Source organism: Mustela lutreola, chromosome 1 (genome assembly GCF_030435805.1).
Source record: "Mustela lutreola isolate mMusLut2 chromosome 1, mMusLut2.pri, whole genome shotgun sequence".
Classification (NCBI taxonomy): domain Eukaryota; kingdom Metazoa; phylum Chordata; class Mammalia; order Carnivora; family Mustelidae; genus Mustela; species Mustela lutreola.
In genome coordinates, this window is record NC_081290.1 from 67881651 (window position 1) to 67898820 (window position 17170).

Consider the following 17170-nt stretch of genomic DNA (forward strand, 5'->3'; position numbering starts at 1 on the left):
CTTATATGTGAAAACTGTAAATAAAATTCCTCAACTGTAAATTTAAACTAAATATCCCAACCTTGATGATGATTAAATGTTCCAACCCGAACTAGTTTCGGGTTCCCTTTGTCCACACTTGCAAGGAAGCCTGGAGTTTCAACTAAAGACTAGTGGGCACCAGGCAACTTCCAGATTCTGTTCATACAGACTGTATACATACTACCAGCCCCTGGCACCCTCCCTACCTCCTTCTGCCAAGGCCAAAGCTCCGGCTGTATTCTCTGGCCAACAATGATTTAAGTAGAGGGCCATCCTGAGTGCCCCTTTAAGATACAGAGACAAAAACCACTACCTTCCTTCATTTTAAGTCAAGAGGTTTCCACCCAGTGTTGGATAAGTGAACACTTCTTCAGATGTGTTCAAGTGCTGGGCTCTCCATTGGGAACCTAGAATGTGAAAGTGTAGGACATAGCCCCAGCCGCCAAGGAGGTAGACCATGTGCCAGACACCCTGGTAGAGAAGACAAGTGGACAGTGAACCACATGGAAGGACAGGAGCATTCCTGTTCAACACAGCTTTGCTTCCCACTCCTCAGATGGTATAAACTGAAGAAGCCCCAAGCTAGGTCCCAACACATCTCTGCAATTAGGCTAAAGAATGTCTCTAGAGAGAAGATCCATGGAAACAGCACAGCCTAAAGGTCAAGGGCTGTGGAATTGGCCAGACCCGGGTTTAGAAACTGGTTTATACCTCTCTTTAGGCATTTAATCTCAAACACTTAGTTAACCTCCCCAGGCCTCACAACGAACTCAATAGGCTGCTGCTGAGTCCAATGTCAGAGTGTCCTAAAGTGGGGGCCCAAGCACGGCCCAGGCACCACGGTCAGCCATGTGCAGAGAGGGGAGTTGGAGAGCAGATGCACAGTGGCCTCTCCTCCCCTCTAGCCGACCCCACATGCAGAAGCACCCTCCTGTGGTACCCACGTTCAGGGTAACAGGCTGTTGCACTTGGCCGTACCCTGGCCACAGCGCCTCATGGATACCTTTTTATCTGAGGGACTTGAGATCTTGGACACCAGTGCTGCTTCAACAAGACCCTGCTCCAGTAAGGAGTCATATTTTATGCTTCTCTTCCTGCTCCTTCTGGCCTTATTTTCTGGTTTTTGTCCATTTTCTTCTGACTGGGACACAGCAGCAGCACTGTCACCACAAATTGAAGATTCAAAGAGAGGTTTCCCATTCATATATGTTTTGGTGATCTTCAGCTTAATTTCCGGAGAGCCATTTTTGATAGGGGTGGTGTTAGGCGGTGTCCCAAGTCCTTTCCCTTCCTGGGACTCAAAACGTAATCTGGCATCATGAGCACCAGGTTCTCCATTAAATACACGCGAAGTTAGGTCTTTCAGCTTCTCAGATGGAATAAAGGGAAGTGCATCATGGCCATTAAACTTTTGCATGACCCCCTCCTGCAGACTGGTAGAGAGGTGGGCTTTGCTGAGGAACACAGAACATTCACGATTCACTTCACAGTTCTGAGTCTTTCCATTTGTATTGCCAAGGATTTCTGGTGCCTGCTTCATCTTTATGCACTTTACAACTTTCTGAACAGAAAGAGGACTTCTTTGATGCTAACTTCCATTCAGCCCAGATGCTTCTGTTCTTAGAACACTACAATATAAGAAAAACACAAATAAAAAGAAACATTATGTTTAAACCTCACAAGCATACTGACACTGCTACAACTTTGGGTAGTCGTTTGTTTTGAGACAATTTACAATATTTCTATAATCATTTGGGTCACAGACGCAGTTCTGATTTCACAAAAATGAGATAGAATCACAAAATGATAAAGTTGCAAGGAAAGGAAGAGGGATCAGTTTTAAGGGGGAGAACACAAAAGAACACAAAAACAAGCATGGAGACACGAGTTGTACCACCACCACTACCCAGTACCGTGGCCATGGACACGCTTCAGTTGGCTCAATCGCTGTTGAATGGGGAGATCACCGTTGGTACATGTGCCTGAGGCAGCTCACACAAAGCCAGGCCTTTGGGGGCGCCTTTGGGGCTCAGATGGCTCAGCGTCTACTTTTGGCTCAGCACGTGGTCCCAGTTCCTGGGATGGAGCCAGAGTCTGGCTCCCTGCTCAGCAAGGTGCCTGTTTCTCTCTCTGCCTCTCCCCCAACTTGTGTACACGCTCTCTCTCTCAAATAAATAAAATCTTTAAAAAACAACAACAAAGACAGACCTTTGTAAAAGGACAAGAGGGAAGAACACAAAACAAAGTTCCTCTGGTCACAGCTTAGGACTCCCAGGCAGAGGAGTTCAGTGATACACCCAAGGTTACTAATCAGCACAGTTGATAACCAGATCTCCCAAAGGTTGGCACACCATTAGTTCCAGATTGATTCTGGGGCCCCGGGGTGGGGCGGGGAGGGAAAGGGAGGGCGCCTACAAAGTGAGAAAACAGCCCAAGTCAGTTCTGGTTTATGCTCGGGCTAACCTCTGTTGTCCACCCCTTCCTGGCCCAGGCCTTGGGCCCAGGCCCAAAATTAAATGCTATGACAAGAAGTACTATAGTAATGGCAAATTTTATTTAGCTACTTCCTGAAGATTAACTAGAGAGGTCAACACTGCTGAGTCATAATGTGCACTACTTGCAATGTGCCCTGCTGGCCGCTTAAGGCCTAAGGGCAAAAGGGGGCAGTTTTAGGAAGACCCCTTGGGCTACATGGGATAATCATGGGCTTTACTGTACAACTTTAGTCCCCACTTGGGGAATCCTGTGAAGGCACCAAAACCCAAAGGTCAGCTAGGAACAAGGAACGGGCAGGCACCCATTCCAGCTGTGAATAAATTCACCAAGACTGCACTAGGACAGCCACCAAGGAGACCCCCTCCCAGAAGGCAGCGCCAGCAGCATCAGACACCAGCAAGAAGCTGAGAGTACAAAGCAGAGAGATGCACACATGTACAGCAGCACTTCTCAGCTGTGGAAGACTCTACTCCCCAGGGACACTCAGCACTGTCTGGAAACATTTTCTGATTGTTACCTCTGGGGAGCTGCTACTGACATCTACTGGGAAGGGTCAAGAAGCCTGTTACACAGAGGCTAGTCCCCAGAACAACGAATTACCTGGCTGAAAATGCCAAGAGTACAGAGGCAGAGAAAGCTCAAGTGCAGCAAATGGGGCCAGACTGTAGTACCTGCAGTTTCCACACAGAACTCAGTGGAGACACAGGAAGAAAGAGCAAACTCAACAGCCCAAGTTCCAGTTTAGCTTCACACACACTAGACACCTTATAGCACCAGAACATGTAGAAAAGCACGTGCTTTCACTCACACAGTATTTTTTTAAGGTAAATTATTCCAGCTCATGTCAGATTAACTGGGCAAAAATATAAAAAACAACTACCTGAAGACACAAAGACCAAAAGCAGGAAAACAAATGGGAGTCAGCTCCTGGAAGAAAGGAGCAATGCCAGAATATCCCGGCTTTCAGTTTTGTTCTTAAAGAAAGGTCAAAGTGGGGTGCCTGGGTGGCTCAGTGGGTTAAGCCTCTGCCTTCAGCTCAGGTCATGATCTCAGGGTCCTGGGATCGAGCCCCACATTAGGCTTTCTGCTCAGTGGGAAGCCTGCTTCCCCCTCTCTTTGCCTGCCTCTCTGCCTACTTTGATCTCTCTCTCTCTGTCTCCCTGTTAAATAAATAAATAAAATCTTTAAAAAAAAATAAAAAATAAAGAAACTTCAAGGCAATGGGAACAGTTGTACAGGAAGTAAAACTTCTAAGGGCGCCTGGGTGGTTCAGTCGGCTCAGTGTCTGCCTTTGGCTCAGGTCATGATCCGGGGTCCTGAGACAGAGCCCCATGTCAGGCTCCCTCAGCGGGGAGCCTGCCTCTCCCTTCTCCTTTTATGTCCCTGCTCATGTTCTCTCTCCCTTTCTATCTCAAGTAAATAAATAAAATCTTTAACAACAACAACAACAACAAAATACAACTTCTAACAGAGGACAGCCATGTAAGAGGAGCCCCCAAATCTGCATATAAACCATGTCCAAATTCCAGGCTGACACATATATGTGATAGAGTCTAAGTAGCCCAGTTTATAAAATAACTGAAACAAGACTCCAGCTGCTGGACAAAAAAAAAAAAAAAAAAAAAAACACTTTAAGATCAAAACCATAATGAGAGCCTACCTCACATCCAGTAGGATGGCTACTCTCAAAAAAAAAAAAAAAAAAAACATGAAATAACCAGTGTTGGTGAGGATATGGAGAAATTAGAACCCTGTGCAGTGCTGGTGGGAGTGCAAAATGGTGCAGCTGCCATGAAAAATAGAATGGAAGTCCCTCACAAAATTAAAAATAGAACTACCCTATGACCCAGCAATTCCACAGCTAGATATGTACCCCAAAGAACTGAAAGCAGGGTCTCCAAGAAGTGTTTTCACACCCATGTTCACTGTAGCATGATTCAGAGCAGCTAAGACAGGAAAGCACCCAAGTGTCTATCAACCAATGAATGGAGAAGCAAAACAGGGTCCATCCACAGAATGGAATGTTCCTCAGCCTTAAACAGGAAGGGGACTCTGACACTGGCCACCACATGGAGGAACCTAGAGGACACTGTGCTCAGTGGAGGAAGCCAGACACCAAGGCCAAATACTGATGATTCCACTTACATGAGGTCCCTAGAGGAGGCAGACCTATTGAGACAGAAGGTAGATCATGGGAACCAGGGGCCAGGGTTGGGGTAACGAGGAGGAACAGGAAGTTAGTGTTTGATAGATGTAAGAGTTTCAGATTCACAAGACAAAGAGTTCAGGGGATAGAATGTGGGGACAGCAGCGTAACAATGTGAATGTACTTAATACCACTTAGCAATAAACGAAAATACTTAAGACGGGGCACCTGGGTGGCTCAGTGGTTTAAAGCCTCTGCCTTCAGCTCAGGTCATGACCCCAGGGTCCTGGGATGGAGTCCCCACATCGGGCTCTCTGCTCAGTGGGGAACCTGCTTCCCCCTCTCTCTCTGCCTGCCCCTCTGTCTACTTGTTATCTCTGTCTGTCAAATAAACAAAACTTAAAAAAAAAAATACTTAAGTTTTACATTACATATAGTTTAACAGAATTAAAAGAAAAAACTACCCTTGGGGCGCCTGGGTGGCTCAGTGGGTTAAAGCCTCTGCCTTGGGCTCAGGTCATGATACCAGGGTCCTGGAATCAAGCCCCGAGTTGGGCTCTCTGGTCAGCGGGGAGCCTGCTTCCTCCTCTCTCTCTGCCTGCCTCTCTGCCTACTTGTGATCTCTGTCAAATAAATAAATAAAATTTTCAAAAAATAATAAAAATTAAAAAAAAAAAAAAAAACCCACCCTCAAGGGGAACCTAACAGAATCCAGAGTGTCTATAGCATATCATTACAATATCCAGGATTCACCAAAAACTACTAAATATATTAAGAAACACAGAAACCATACAACCCATCCCTGGGATGGCCCAAATGTTAAAATTCAGCAGATTAGAATCTTAAAGGATGTATTTAAACCATGCTCAAGAACATAAAGGAAAATATGCTCATAATAAAATAATAAATTGGAAATAGTAACACAGAAATTAAAACCATAAAAAAAGAGCCAAATGAAATTCTATAACCTAAAAGTACTATACCTGAAATCAGAAAGTCTTTGGATGGTCATGATAACATATTAGATATGAGTCAGGAAACTTGCAATTAGATTAGTAAATATATATATATATGTATACACACACACACACAGATTTGTAAAAATTCTCTTGTCTAGGGGCACCTGGGTGGATCAGTGAGTTAAGCCGCTGCCTTTGGCTCAGGTCATTCTCTCAGGGTCCTGGGATCAAGCCCCACATCGGGCTCTCTGCTCAGCGGGGAGCCTGCTTTCTCCTCTCTCTCTGCCTGCCTCTCTGCTTGTGATCTCTCTCTGTCAAATAAATAAATAAAATCTTTAAAAAAAAAAATTCTCTTGGGGCACCTGGGTGGCTCAGTGGGTTAAAGCCTCTGCCTTCGGCTCAGGTCATGATTCCAGGGTCCTGGGATCGAGCCCCGCATGGGGCTCTCTGCTCAGCAGGGAGCCTGCTTCCCCCTCTCTCTCTGCCTGCTTCTCTGCCTGCTTGTCATCTCTGTCTGTCAAATAAATAAATAAAATCTTAAAAAAAAAAAAATTCTCTTGTCTAGTGGAGAGGGGTCAGGGGTTGGGTGAGCCTGGTGGTAGATATTAAGAAAGGCACGTATGCACGGAGCACTGGGTGTGGTACATAAATAATGAATCCTGCAACACTGGAAAAAATTTAGATTAAATAAACAAATTCACAACTATAAAAAAAAGAAAAAATTGTCTTATCTAAAAAACAAAACATGATGACAGAGAGAAAGAAAGCCTCAACAATCTATAGACCTATATCAAAAGGTCTGGTTTCCCACTCCCACCCAGAAGGAGACAAGGGAAAGAATCAGACAGAAAAAATACTGAGGAAAAAGGAGCTAGAAATATTCCCAAATTTGATGAGACATAAATTTATGGATCTAAGAAATGCAGCATGATAAATATAAAAGAACCCACACCGAAGTGTACCTCAGTCAAAATGCTGAAAAAGAAAGGTAAAGAGAAAACCTTAATAGCAGTCAAAAGAAAAAAGACCTATTACATATAAAAACAATGATATGGATGATCACTCACTTCTCATAAAAAACAGAGGCCACAAGACAGTGACATGACATGTTTTGAGTAATGGAAGAAAAAAAACCTGTCCATGTGGAACTTGAAATACAGAAAAAATATCCTTCAAGAATGAAGACAGGGGCGCCTGGGTGGCTCAGTGGGTTAAGCCGCTGCCTTCGGCTCAGGTCATGATCTCAGGGTCCTGGGATCGAGTTCCGCATCAGGCTCTCTGCTCAGCGGGGAGCCTGCTTCCTCCTCTCTCTCTCTGCCTGCCTCTCTGCCTACTTGTGATCGCTGTCTGTCAAATAAAATAAATAAAATCTTAAAAAAAAAAAAAAAAAAAGAATGAAGGCAAAAGGGCACCTGGGTGGCTCAGTTAAGCATCTGCCTTTGGCTCAGGTCATGATCCCCGGGTCCTAGGACTGAGTCCTGAATCTGGCTCCCTGCTCAGAAGAAAGTCCACTTCTCCCTCTCCCTCTCTCTGCCTCTCTCCCCTGCCCATGCTCTCTCTCTCACTCTATCTCATATAAATAAAACCTTCAAAAAAAGGAAAAGAATGAAGGCAAAATACATTTTTTAAAGATTTTATTTATTTATTTGACACAGAGAGAGAGAGAGAGAGAGCACAAGATGGGGAGTAACAGGCAGGAGGGAGAAGCAGGCTCCCCACAGAGCAGGGGGAGCCCAATGTGGGACTTGATCCCAGGACCCCAGGATCATGACCTGAGCTGAAGGCAGTCGTTTAATCAACTGAGCCACCCAGGTGCCCAAAATACATTTTTTTTAAAGATTTTATTTATTTGAGAGAGACAGAGAGGGCATGAGCAGGGGAAGAGGCCGAGGAAGAGGATGAAGCAGACTCCCTGCTGAGTGGGGAGCCCAACATGGGGTTTTATCCTAGGACCCCAAGATCATGACCTGAGCCAAAGTCAGATGCTTAAATGACTGAGCCACCCAAGCACCCCAGCAAAATGCTATTTTAAAAGAAATACAAACTATTATAAAGTTAACAGCAGATCTATACACGACATACTAAAGGAATTTCTTCAGGTTGAAGAGAAATAAGATCAGACTGAAACCTGGATCTTTAAGAAGAAAGGGAAGGCACCAGAAATGTTGAATATACTGATAAACATAAAAGACTATTTGTTGGGGCAAATAGTGGCCCAGTGGGGTAAGCCTCTGCCTTCGGTTCAGGTCATGATCTCAGGGTTCTGGGCTCGAGCCCCGCACTGGGTTCTCTGCTCAGCAGGGAGACTGCTTCCCCCTCCACCTGCCTGTCTACTTGTGATCTGTCAAATAAATAAATAAAATATTTTTTTTAAAAAATACTTGCTCTTAAGTTTGAAATTCATGTAACTAAAGCAAAATTTATAAGATTATGGGGACTATAACTTGTTACAATATATATGACAACTGTAGCATGGGAAAGGAAGTAAATCTAGACAGTTGCAAGAATCTTACATTTCAGTGAGTAGTGTAATAACTCTAAGTAGAGCATGATGAGTTATGTGTGCAAACCGCAAACCTAGTTAGGGTAGCTGCTAAGAAAATAATGCTAAGGGGCGCCTGGGTGGCTCAGCGGGTTAGGCCTCTGCCTTCAGCTTGGGCTGTGATCGCAGGGTCCTGGGATCAAGCCCCACATCGGGCTTTCTGCTCGGCGGGGAGCCTGCTTCCCCCCCTCTCTGCCTGCCTCTCTGCCAAATACATAAATAAAATCTTAAAAAATAATAATAATGCTAAGAAATAGAGCTACTAGATAAGAGTTTAGCCGCAAGAGTTAAAGCTTGGAACGTTTCACACAAAAATTCCGGTTTCTAGCTTCTCTTAGAATGTACCCAGGATCACAAGGCTATAAGTCATGGGGCCAGGATTTGATCCCAAGCCCAGGTTCATGTGAATCACAACCTGTGTGTGAACCACACTTTTCAAGATTGGTTGTTCCTGGGGCGCCTAGGTGGCTCAGTGGGTTAAGCCTCTGCCTTCAGTTCAGGTCATGATTTCAGGTTCCTGGGTTCGAGCCCCACATTGGGCTCTCTACTCAGCGGGGAGACCGCTTCTCCTTCTCTCTCTGCCTGCTTCTATACTTGTAATCTCTCTCTCTGTCAAATAAATAAAATCTTAACACCAACAAAAAAAGATGGGTTGTTCCTGTTGGTATTTTCAAGTTTATTTTAAATCCTTAAATATATTAAATATAATTGCCTTAAATATGTAGACTTTGCAAGTCTGTTTTTACTACTGGGTTTTATTTGTTTTTTTCATTTGTGGTGCTTTTTCTTTGTGTGTTTTGTCTCTTTTCCCTACTAATCTGATTGTGGGCTGCTTATTTCCCCGGATTCTACCTGTGAGAACTCTTTAAGGCATGGGGTGCTCCAGAGATGATTGGCCTCCATAGCAGTGAAAGTCACTGACCACTTAGTTTTATCTTTCTAAGATTCTGTTAACAAAGTTACACCAATAAATTAGAAAAACTGACACTTTGTCTAGCATTTCAAGAAAAACACAAAACCTAACCAAGGGGTAGAAAACCTGAAAAGACCAATAACCACAGAAGAAAAGCCCAGAGAATTTCACTGGCTACTCTTAGCAATTCTTATGCTGGAGAAGGGAGTTAAGTTTTTCAGTGTAGAAAAGTACAAAGCACAACAGGATAAAATCTATCACTCCAAAATGACAGTATGGGGGCGCCTGGGTGGCTCAGTGGGTTAAAGCCTCTGCCTTCGGCTCGGGTCATGATCCCAGGGTCCTAGGATCAAACCCCGCATTGGGCTCTCTGCTCAGTGGGGAGCCTGCTTCCCTTCCTCTCTCTGTCTGCCTCTCTGCCTACTTGTGATCTCTGTCTGTCAAATAAATAAATAAATAAAATGACAGTATGTTAGCATTTTGCCACATTTGCTTCAAGTCTGTTTTATATGGGGGGAGCTTGGGGGGGCTGAGAACTCCAGAAAGCAGCAACTACGAATTAAGTATTTAATGCTTACTGTGTGGTCCTCAGACTGCCTACCACCACAAAATGCTTTTTGCAGCTTGCTGGGGTTTTGTGTTCTCACAACACTGTGAGGCAGGCACTGAGATTCCATTTCACAGGTGCAGGGACTATGACACCCAAGCTATAAAGCTGGAAGGCAGGGGGGCAGCAGCAGTCTAGCCCCAGGTACTGCCTCCCAGAGGTCTGGGTTTGAGGAGTGAACAAATAAAACAAGGATGATGTCAGCCTGCTCTTGAAGCATAAGTTCCATTCAGGCTCCCTCAGAGACAATTCCCATCTCAAATTCACCACGCAGTCCTCCAGTCTATGGTATATATCCACTAACAGAATTGTTTCACAGAGTTTGTGTTTCTATAAATGCTATCATACTACACCTTCACTCTGCAACTTAATCAATCAATGTATCTTTACTTCCCCACATTGATATATATGAGTGGAGCTGTCCTTTCAATTGTCATGTATTATGCATCACACAAATATATCATTCCTGTTACTCCAAGAACACTGGGGCACCTGGCTGGCTCAGCTGGAGAAGCATGTGACTCTTGACCTTGGGGTCCTGCATTCAATTCCCACACTAGGTATAGATAACTTAAATTAAAAAATAAACAAATGGGGGTGCCTGGGTGGCTCAGTGGGTTAAGCCGCTGTCTTTGGCTTGGGTCATGATCTCTGGGTCCTGTGATCGAGTCCCATATCAGGCTCTCTGCTCAGCAGCGAGCCTGCTTCCCCCTCTCTCTCTGCCTGCCTCTCTGCCTACTTGTGATCTGTCTGTCAAATAAAGAAACCCTTTTAAAAAAATAAAATAAAATAAACCAATGGAAAAAAAAAACTTTAAATTACTCTAAGACAGAAAATAATGCAAAGTTTCTGAAAACTTAGAAGGCTAGCATAACTCTTATACCAAAACCAGAAAAAATGAGTCCAAAAAAGATCATGGATCATGACCACTAAAAATATACTATAAATAATATTACAAAACAGAAGTAAGTCATACCCAGATATTACTACACTAAAATAAGATACCAAAGAGGATCTACCCCAAAATTATGATTCAATATCAGGACCTCTATTAATGTTACATCACCATGTTAACACATTACAGGAGATTTCTGATGAAGGTGGTCAAATTCTTTTAAAAGAAAAAAGTTAGCTATGTCACCTAATTCAAAGCAGTTCTCCAGGCCCAGAAATGAAAAGGAAACAGCAATTGGCCTCATAGGGCGGAGACTGCCAGTGGCAGAACTCCACACTTCCAGAGCTGGGCTGGGCAGGTGGAATATAGAGCCAAGGTGCGAAGCAAGGACTTGGGCCTCCTGGCTCCCCACACAGCGCCTATAGCGGGTAAGAAGGGCATGGAGAGTGGCCAGCTAGAGTGGCTTGGGGCACAGCATAGACACCACTGCCTCTGCCATAATCTGGGCTCCAATGCTTACCAACTGTGCAGATGACAACACCCTCTCATCTACACTCCACATGCTGTGGACAGAGGACCAACTGACTTCATAGGGTAGTTCTAAACGTGGAGGAAGAAGAGCAGGCATCACCCAGAGCAGACCAGAATGTCTGCTGTCACAGTGCCTTCACCATCTAAGCCAGTGGCAATCGCAGGGCAGAGCCCTCAGCAAATACCCACCAGAGAAGACCGGCAAGACAGAATCACTCTTGAGAAATCTGCCTCGAAGGCTGTGATGCCTCAAATCCTGAGCCAAGAAATTGATGTAAAAATGGGTCCAGAATGAGTGATGCTGATAGGGCCCTGCAAAGACAAACTGGAGGGGCGCCTGGGTGGCTCAGTGGGTTAAAGCCTCTGCCTTCGGCTCAGGTCATGATCCCAGGGTCCTGGGATCGAGCCCCGCATCGGGCTCTCTGCTCAGCAGGGAGCCTGCTTCCTCCTCTCTCTCTGCCTGCCTCTCTGCCTACTTGTGATCTCTGTCTGTCAAATAAATAAACAAAATCTTTAAAAAAAAAAAAAAAAAAAAAGACAAACTGGAAACTACTCTGGGGGAGCTTCTACAGCCCAGAGCACGTGTGGAAGACCTCCCTGAAGTGAACTATACGACAGAGATTACACAACACGCAAACCTGTTGCCAATAGGGAGGAACACACGAGGAGCTAGGCATAGCGTAATATGGAAGGGTGTCCTTCCACAGAATAAGAAAATGAAATTATTTCTCTCATAATTTGCAGGTTTGGAAAAGAAAAATGGACAATGAAATTAAAATAGCTGAGTTGAATATAGCAGAATAACCACAGCTACACATAAGTTAATAAATTAGAAGATAAATGTGAACAAATCACCAAGGCATACAGCTGATAAAGAGATGAAAAATATTTAAGAGGGATTAAGAGATACAACATGCATGTTTCATTCTTTCAAAAATTTAGAGTGCCTATGATGTGCCAAACACTGAAATCTTATGTGCTGGGATTATAGCACTGAACAAAAAAGGATTAAAAACGTTCTGCAATCGTAGTTAGTGCAAAAAGATAAGAATAGGAAATACAAGTATACAGATTGGGAAGAAAGATATAAAACTTTTGTTCACAGATAACATGTTTATCTCTGCAGAAAATCTGAAAGAATCAGAAAAGTTCCTGAAACTAGTAAGTATTCATAGTGAGGTTATAGGATACCATGCTAATATATAAAAGCTAATCACTTCCCTACACACCAGCAATAAACAAGTAGAATTTGAAATTAAAACCACCACTCACATTAGCACTCCAAAAAATTACATACTCAGAAACAGATCTAACAAAATATGTACAAGACCTATAGAAGAAAAACTACAAAACTCTGATAAATAAAATCAAAGAACCAAATAAATCTACCCTCATGGATAGGAAGACTCAGTATTAGCAAGATATCAGTCTTCCCAACTTGATCTATAGGTTAAATGCAATCCCACTCAAAATCCCAGTAAGTTCGGGCGCCTGGGTGGCTCAGTGGTTAAGCCGCTGCCTTCGGCTCAGGTCATGATCTCAGGGTCCTGAGATGGAGTCCCGCATCGGGCTCTCTGCTCAGCAGGGAGCCTGCTTCCTCCTCTCTATCTCTCTCTGCCTGCCTCTCTGCCTACTTGTGATTTCTCTCTGTCAAATAAATAAATAAAATCTTTAAAAAAAAAAAAAATTCCCAGTAAGTTCTTTTGTGGATATCGACAAACTGATTCTAAGTTTATATGGGGAAACAAAAAACTCAGAATAGCCAACAGAGTATTGAAAGAGAGTAACGAAGTTTAAGAACTGACACTACCTGACTTCTAGGTTTACTATGAAGAAGGTACGCTAACAAAGGTAGTGTCACATTGGCAAAATAAAAGATAAATGTTCAACAGAATAGATAGACCAGAAATAAACCCTTATAAATACAGTCAATCAATCTTTGACGAAAGAGGAAAGGCAATACAAGAAGCAAACACAGCCTTTCTACAAATGGGGCTGGAACAACAGGACATCCACATGCCAAAAAAAAAGTGAATCTAGGGGCGTCTGGGTGGCTCAGTTTATTGGGCATCCGACTCTTGATATCTGCTTAGGTCATGATCTCAGGGTCCTGGGATCAAGTCCTGTGTCAGGCTCCATGCTCTGGGAGGAATCTGCTTGTCTCCCTCTCCCTCTGCCCTCCCCCAATGCCCTCTCTCTCTCTCTCTCTCACTCTCTCAAATAAATCGTTTTAAAAAATGAATCTAGGGACACCTGGGTGGCTCAGTTGATTAAGCTCCTGCCTAACGCTCAGGTCAGGACCCCAGGGTCCCAGGACTGAGTCCTGCATCAGGCTCCTTGCTCAGCGGGGAGCCAGCTTCGCCCTCTGCCTGCTGCTCTCCCGGCTTGTGCTTTCTCTCTCTCTCTCTCTCCTTCTGACAAATAAATAAAACCTTTTTAAAAAATGAACCTAGAGGGCGCCTGGGTGGCTCAGTGGGTTAAGCCGCTGCCTTCGGCTCAGGTCATGATCTCAGGGTCCTGGGATCGAGTCCCGCATCGGGCTCTCTGCTCAGCGGGGAGCCTGCTTCCTCCTCTCTCTGCCTGCCTCTCTGCTTACTTGTAATTTCTCTCTGTCAAATAAATAAATAAAATCTTTAAAAAAAAAAAAAAAAAAAAAAATGAACCTAGACATAGACCTTATAACCTTCATAGAAATTAACCCAAAATGGATCATAGACCTAAATGTGAAATTAAAAACTACAAAATTCCTAGAAGATAACACAAGAGAAAACTTAGATGACCATGAGTTTGGCAGTGACCTTTCATATATGACACTAAAGGCACAATCCATGAAAGAAATAATTGATATGCTGTGCTTCATTTAAAAAAGTATCTTCTGGGGGGCGCTCAGTGGGTTAAAGCCTCTTTCGGCTCGGGTCATGATCCCATGGTCGTGGGACTGAGTCCCGTAATGGGCTCCTTGCTCAGTGGAGACTCTGCTTCTCCCTCTACCCTTTCCCATGCATGTTCTCTCTCTCTCTCAAATAAATAAATAAAATCTTTAGAAAAAGAAAGAAAGAAAGAAAAACAAAGAAAGAAAGGAAGGAAGAAAGGAGCTATCAAGCCACGAAAAGACATGGAAGAACTTTAAAAGCATATTATTTAATAAAAGACTACACATTGCATGATTCCAACTCTAGGACCTTCTAGAAAAGGCAAAAAAACAACAGACAGTAAAAATATCAGTAGTTGCTAGGAGAGAGGGATGAAAATGCAGAACACAGAGGATTTTTACAGCAGAGGAACTACTCTGTATGATAATACAATGGTGGATACCTATCATTACACATTTGTCCAAAACCATAGAATATACAACAACAAGTGAACCCTGATATAAACTATGAACTTTGGGGATTATGCCATATCTCATAAGTTGTACAAAGGTACCACTCTGGGGGAGAATGTTGAACACAGGAACACTAAGCTTATGTGGGGGCAGAGGATATACAGGAAATCTCTGAACCTTCCCCTCAATCTTGCTGTGAATCTAACTGCTCCAAAAAGTTAATCTTGCCCATCCAAAAGAATTTAAAACAGAGACTCAAACAGATATTTGTACTACAACAAAGACAGCAGTATTATTCATAATACCTAAAAGATGGAAGTAATCCAAGTGTCCATCAACAGAGGAATGGACCAACAAAATATAGTATATACATACAAAAGAAATTACAGCCTTAGAGAGTAATAAATTCCTACATGCTACAACATGGATGGACCTTGAAAACATTATGCTAGGTGAAAGAAGCCAGTTGGAAAAGGACAAATACGGTATGATTCCACCTATATGAAGTACCTAGAGTAATCAAGTTCATAAAGACAAAAAGTAGAATGCTGGTTGTAAGAAAACGGGAGGAGGAATGGGAAGTTAGTGTTTAATGAGGGCAGAATTTCAGTTTGGGAAGATGAAAAGGTTCTGCAGATGGATGGTGGTAATGCTTACACAGTAGTGTAAATGTACTTAATACCACTGAACTGCACACCTAAAAATGGCTAAAACTGTAAATTTTATGTTATGTATATGTTGCCATCAATAAAAGAAATGATACTCTGCCCCCAGGGAGCTTTCATTCCAATGGAGTTCTAGGAAAGACTAAGGAGGATGGGGGAAAGGCAATTTCAAAGGCATACTGATGGAAATTTTTCCAGAGATGAAAGGAAATCATGTATTCAGATTCAAAGAGCACCCAGGGTTCTGAGCAAGATAAATTTAAAAATATTTAGATACATCATATTGAAACTAAAGAACATGAAGGATAAAAAGAAAATCTTAAAATCCATAAAGAATAAGTTAACTGCCAGACTTCAGACAAACAGTAGCTCAAACACCTGTTTGCCTTAACAGAGGCAAACATGGTGGACTCTTTAAGTGTTAAGGGAAAATAATTTCCCATTGAAATTATCGTTTAAGGGTGCCTGGGTGGCCCAGTTGTCTGCCTTCTGCTAGGTCAACAATCCCAGAGTCCTAGGATCGAGCCCCGCATCGGGCTCCCTGCTTGGCGAGAAGCCTGCTTCTCCCTCTCCCTCTGCCCCTGCTCATGTTCCCTCTATCCCTGTCTCTCTCTCTCTCTGTCTCTCTCTCTAATTAATTAATTAATTTTTAAAAAAAAAGGAAATTATAGGGACGCCTGGGTGGCTCAGTCATTAAGCATCTGCCTTTGGCTCGGGTCATGATCCCAGGGTCCTGGGATCGAGCCCCACATCAGGCTCCCTGTTCAGCGGGAAACCTGCTTCTCCCTCTCCCTCTGCCCTTGCTTGTGTTCCCTCTCTAGCTGTGTTTTTGTCAACTAAATAAATAAAACCTTAAAAAAAATTTACAATTAAAAAAAGAAATTATCGGGGCGCCTGGGTGGCTCGGTGGGTTAAAGCCTCTGCTTTCGGCTCAGGTCATGATCCCAGGGTCCTGGGATCGAGCCCCACATTGGGCTCTCTGCTCAGTGGGGAGCCTGCTTCCCTCTATCTGCCTGCCTGCCTCTCTGCCTACTTGTGATCTCTGTCAAATAAATAAATAAAATCTTAAAAAAAAAAAATTATCATTCAAATGGGAGGTCAAATATATTTTCAGACACACCAAGACAAAGGGGGTTTAATATACAGATCCCTTGGGGCGCCTGGGTGGCTCAGTGGGTTAAGCTGCTGCCTTCGGCTCAGGTCATGATCTCAGGGTCCTGAAATCGAGTCCCGCATAGGGCTCTCTGCTCTGCAGGGAGCCTGCTTCCTCCTCTCCCTCTCTCTGCCTGCCTGTCTGCCTGCTTGTGATCTCTGTCTGTCAAATAAATAAATGAAATCTTAAAAAAAGAAAAAATACAGATCCCTTTCACAAAAGAAATGCTGAAAGCAGCACAGGAGCAGGAACATAAACCCAGAAGTACAAGATGAAAAAAGTAAGGAGAGTGGTCATTCTAAAAACAATTTTTATATTTAAAAAGAATGTGAGGCTCCCTTTCTCACATTTATCTGTACTCCTTCTAGAAATCCCAATTAAAATAACAGTAAAGGAATTATAAAACCAGTGTGAATCCACAGGGACAAAGGCAACAGAGGAGCACATGGAGTTGGGGAGCTCATGGGAGGAACCAAAGCGGTCTCAGAGGCGTGATGTGCTGAGAGGGAGCTCTCTTGGTCAAAAACATTCTCCATGTCTTTTAATAACGGAATGTAGCATGAGATCACTGTAAGAAGGAAAGAAAACACCAAAACAGTGAAAAATGAAAAAGATGGAGGTTAAAACAAAAATTAGCAGCGGAGAGCTACCCGTGGGCTTTCCAAGGGGAGCAAGTGTGGAGAGCTTAAGCATCATATCTCTGCTGTTTGTAATAAACTCTAAAGAATTATGTAATTAACTCTTTACATTTCACAGAATACATTTAACATGACCTGACAGACTTGACAACTGGGACGGCTGGGCACCCCTTCAGGGACACATGGAATAGAGGAGGGGTCACCGGTGTGAAGGAAGGGGCACCGCTCTCAGAAAAGGGGGGAAGGTTACGCAGAAAACAACAATCACCATTCAAAACT

The 17170-nt window shown here is 43.4% G+C and overlaps 1 protein-coding gene across 7 annotated transcripts in view; it reads right to left on the reverse strand.

Annotated features, from left to right (window-relative positions):
• NSD2 (nuclear receptor binding SET domain protein 2) overlaps window positions 1-17170 on the reverse strand; it is a 96114-nt gene that overhangs the window by 61641 nt on the left and 17303 nt on the right. For 6 of the 7 annotated variants that reach the window (XM_059166980.1, XM_059166948.1, XM_059166957.1 and 3 more), the window contains one exon: window positions 1025-1649. In XM_059166980.1, coding sequence (XP_059022963.1) covers window positions 1025-1561 — 537 coding nt within the window. In that variant the 5' untranslated portion in view covers window positions 1562-1649. Of the gene's footprint in view, window positions 1-1024; window positions 1650-17170 lie in introns of those variants that run through there. The other variant, XM_059166989.1, reaches the window with a different exon arrangement.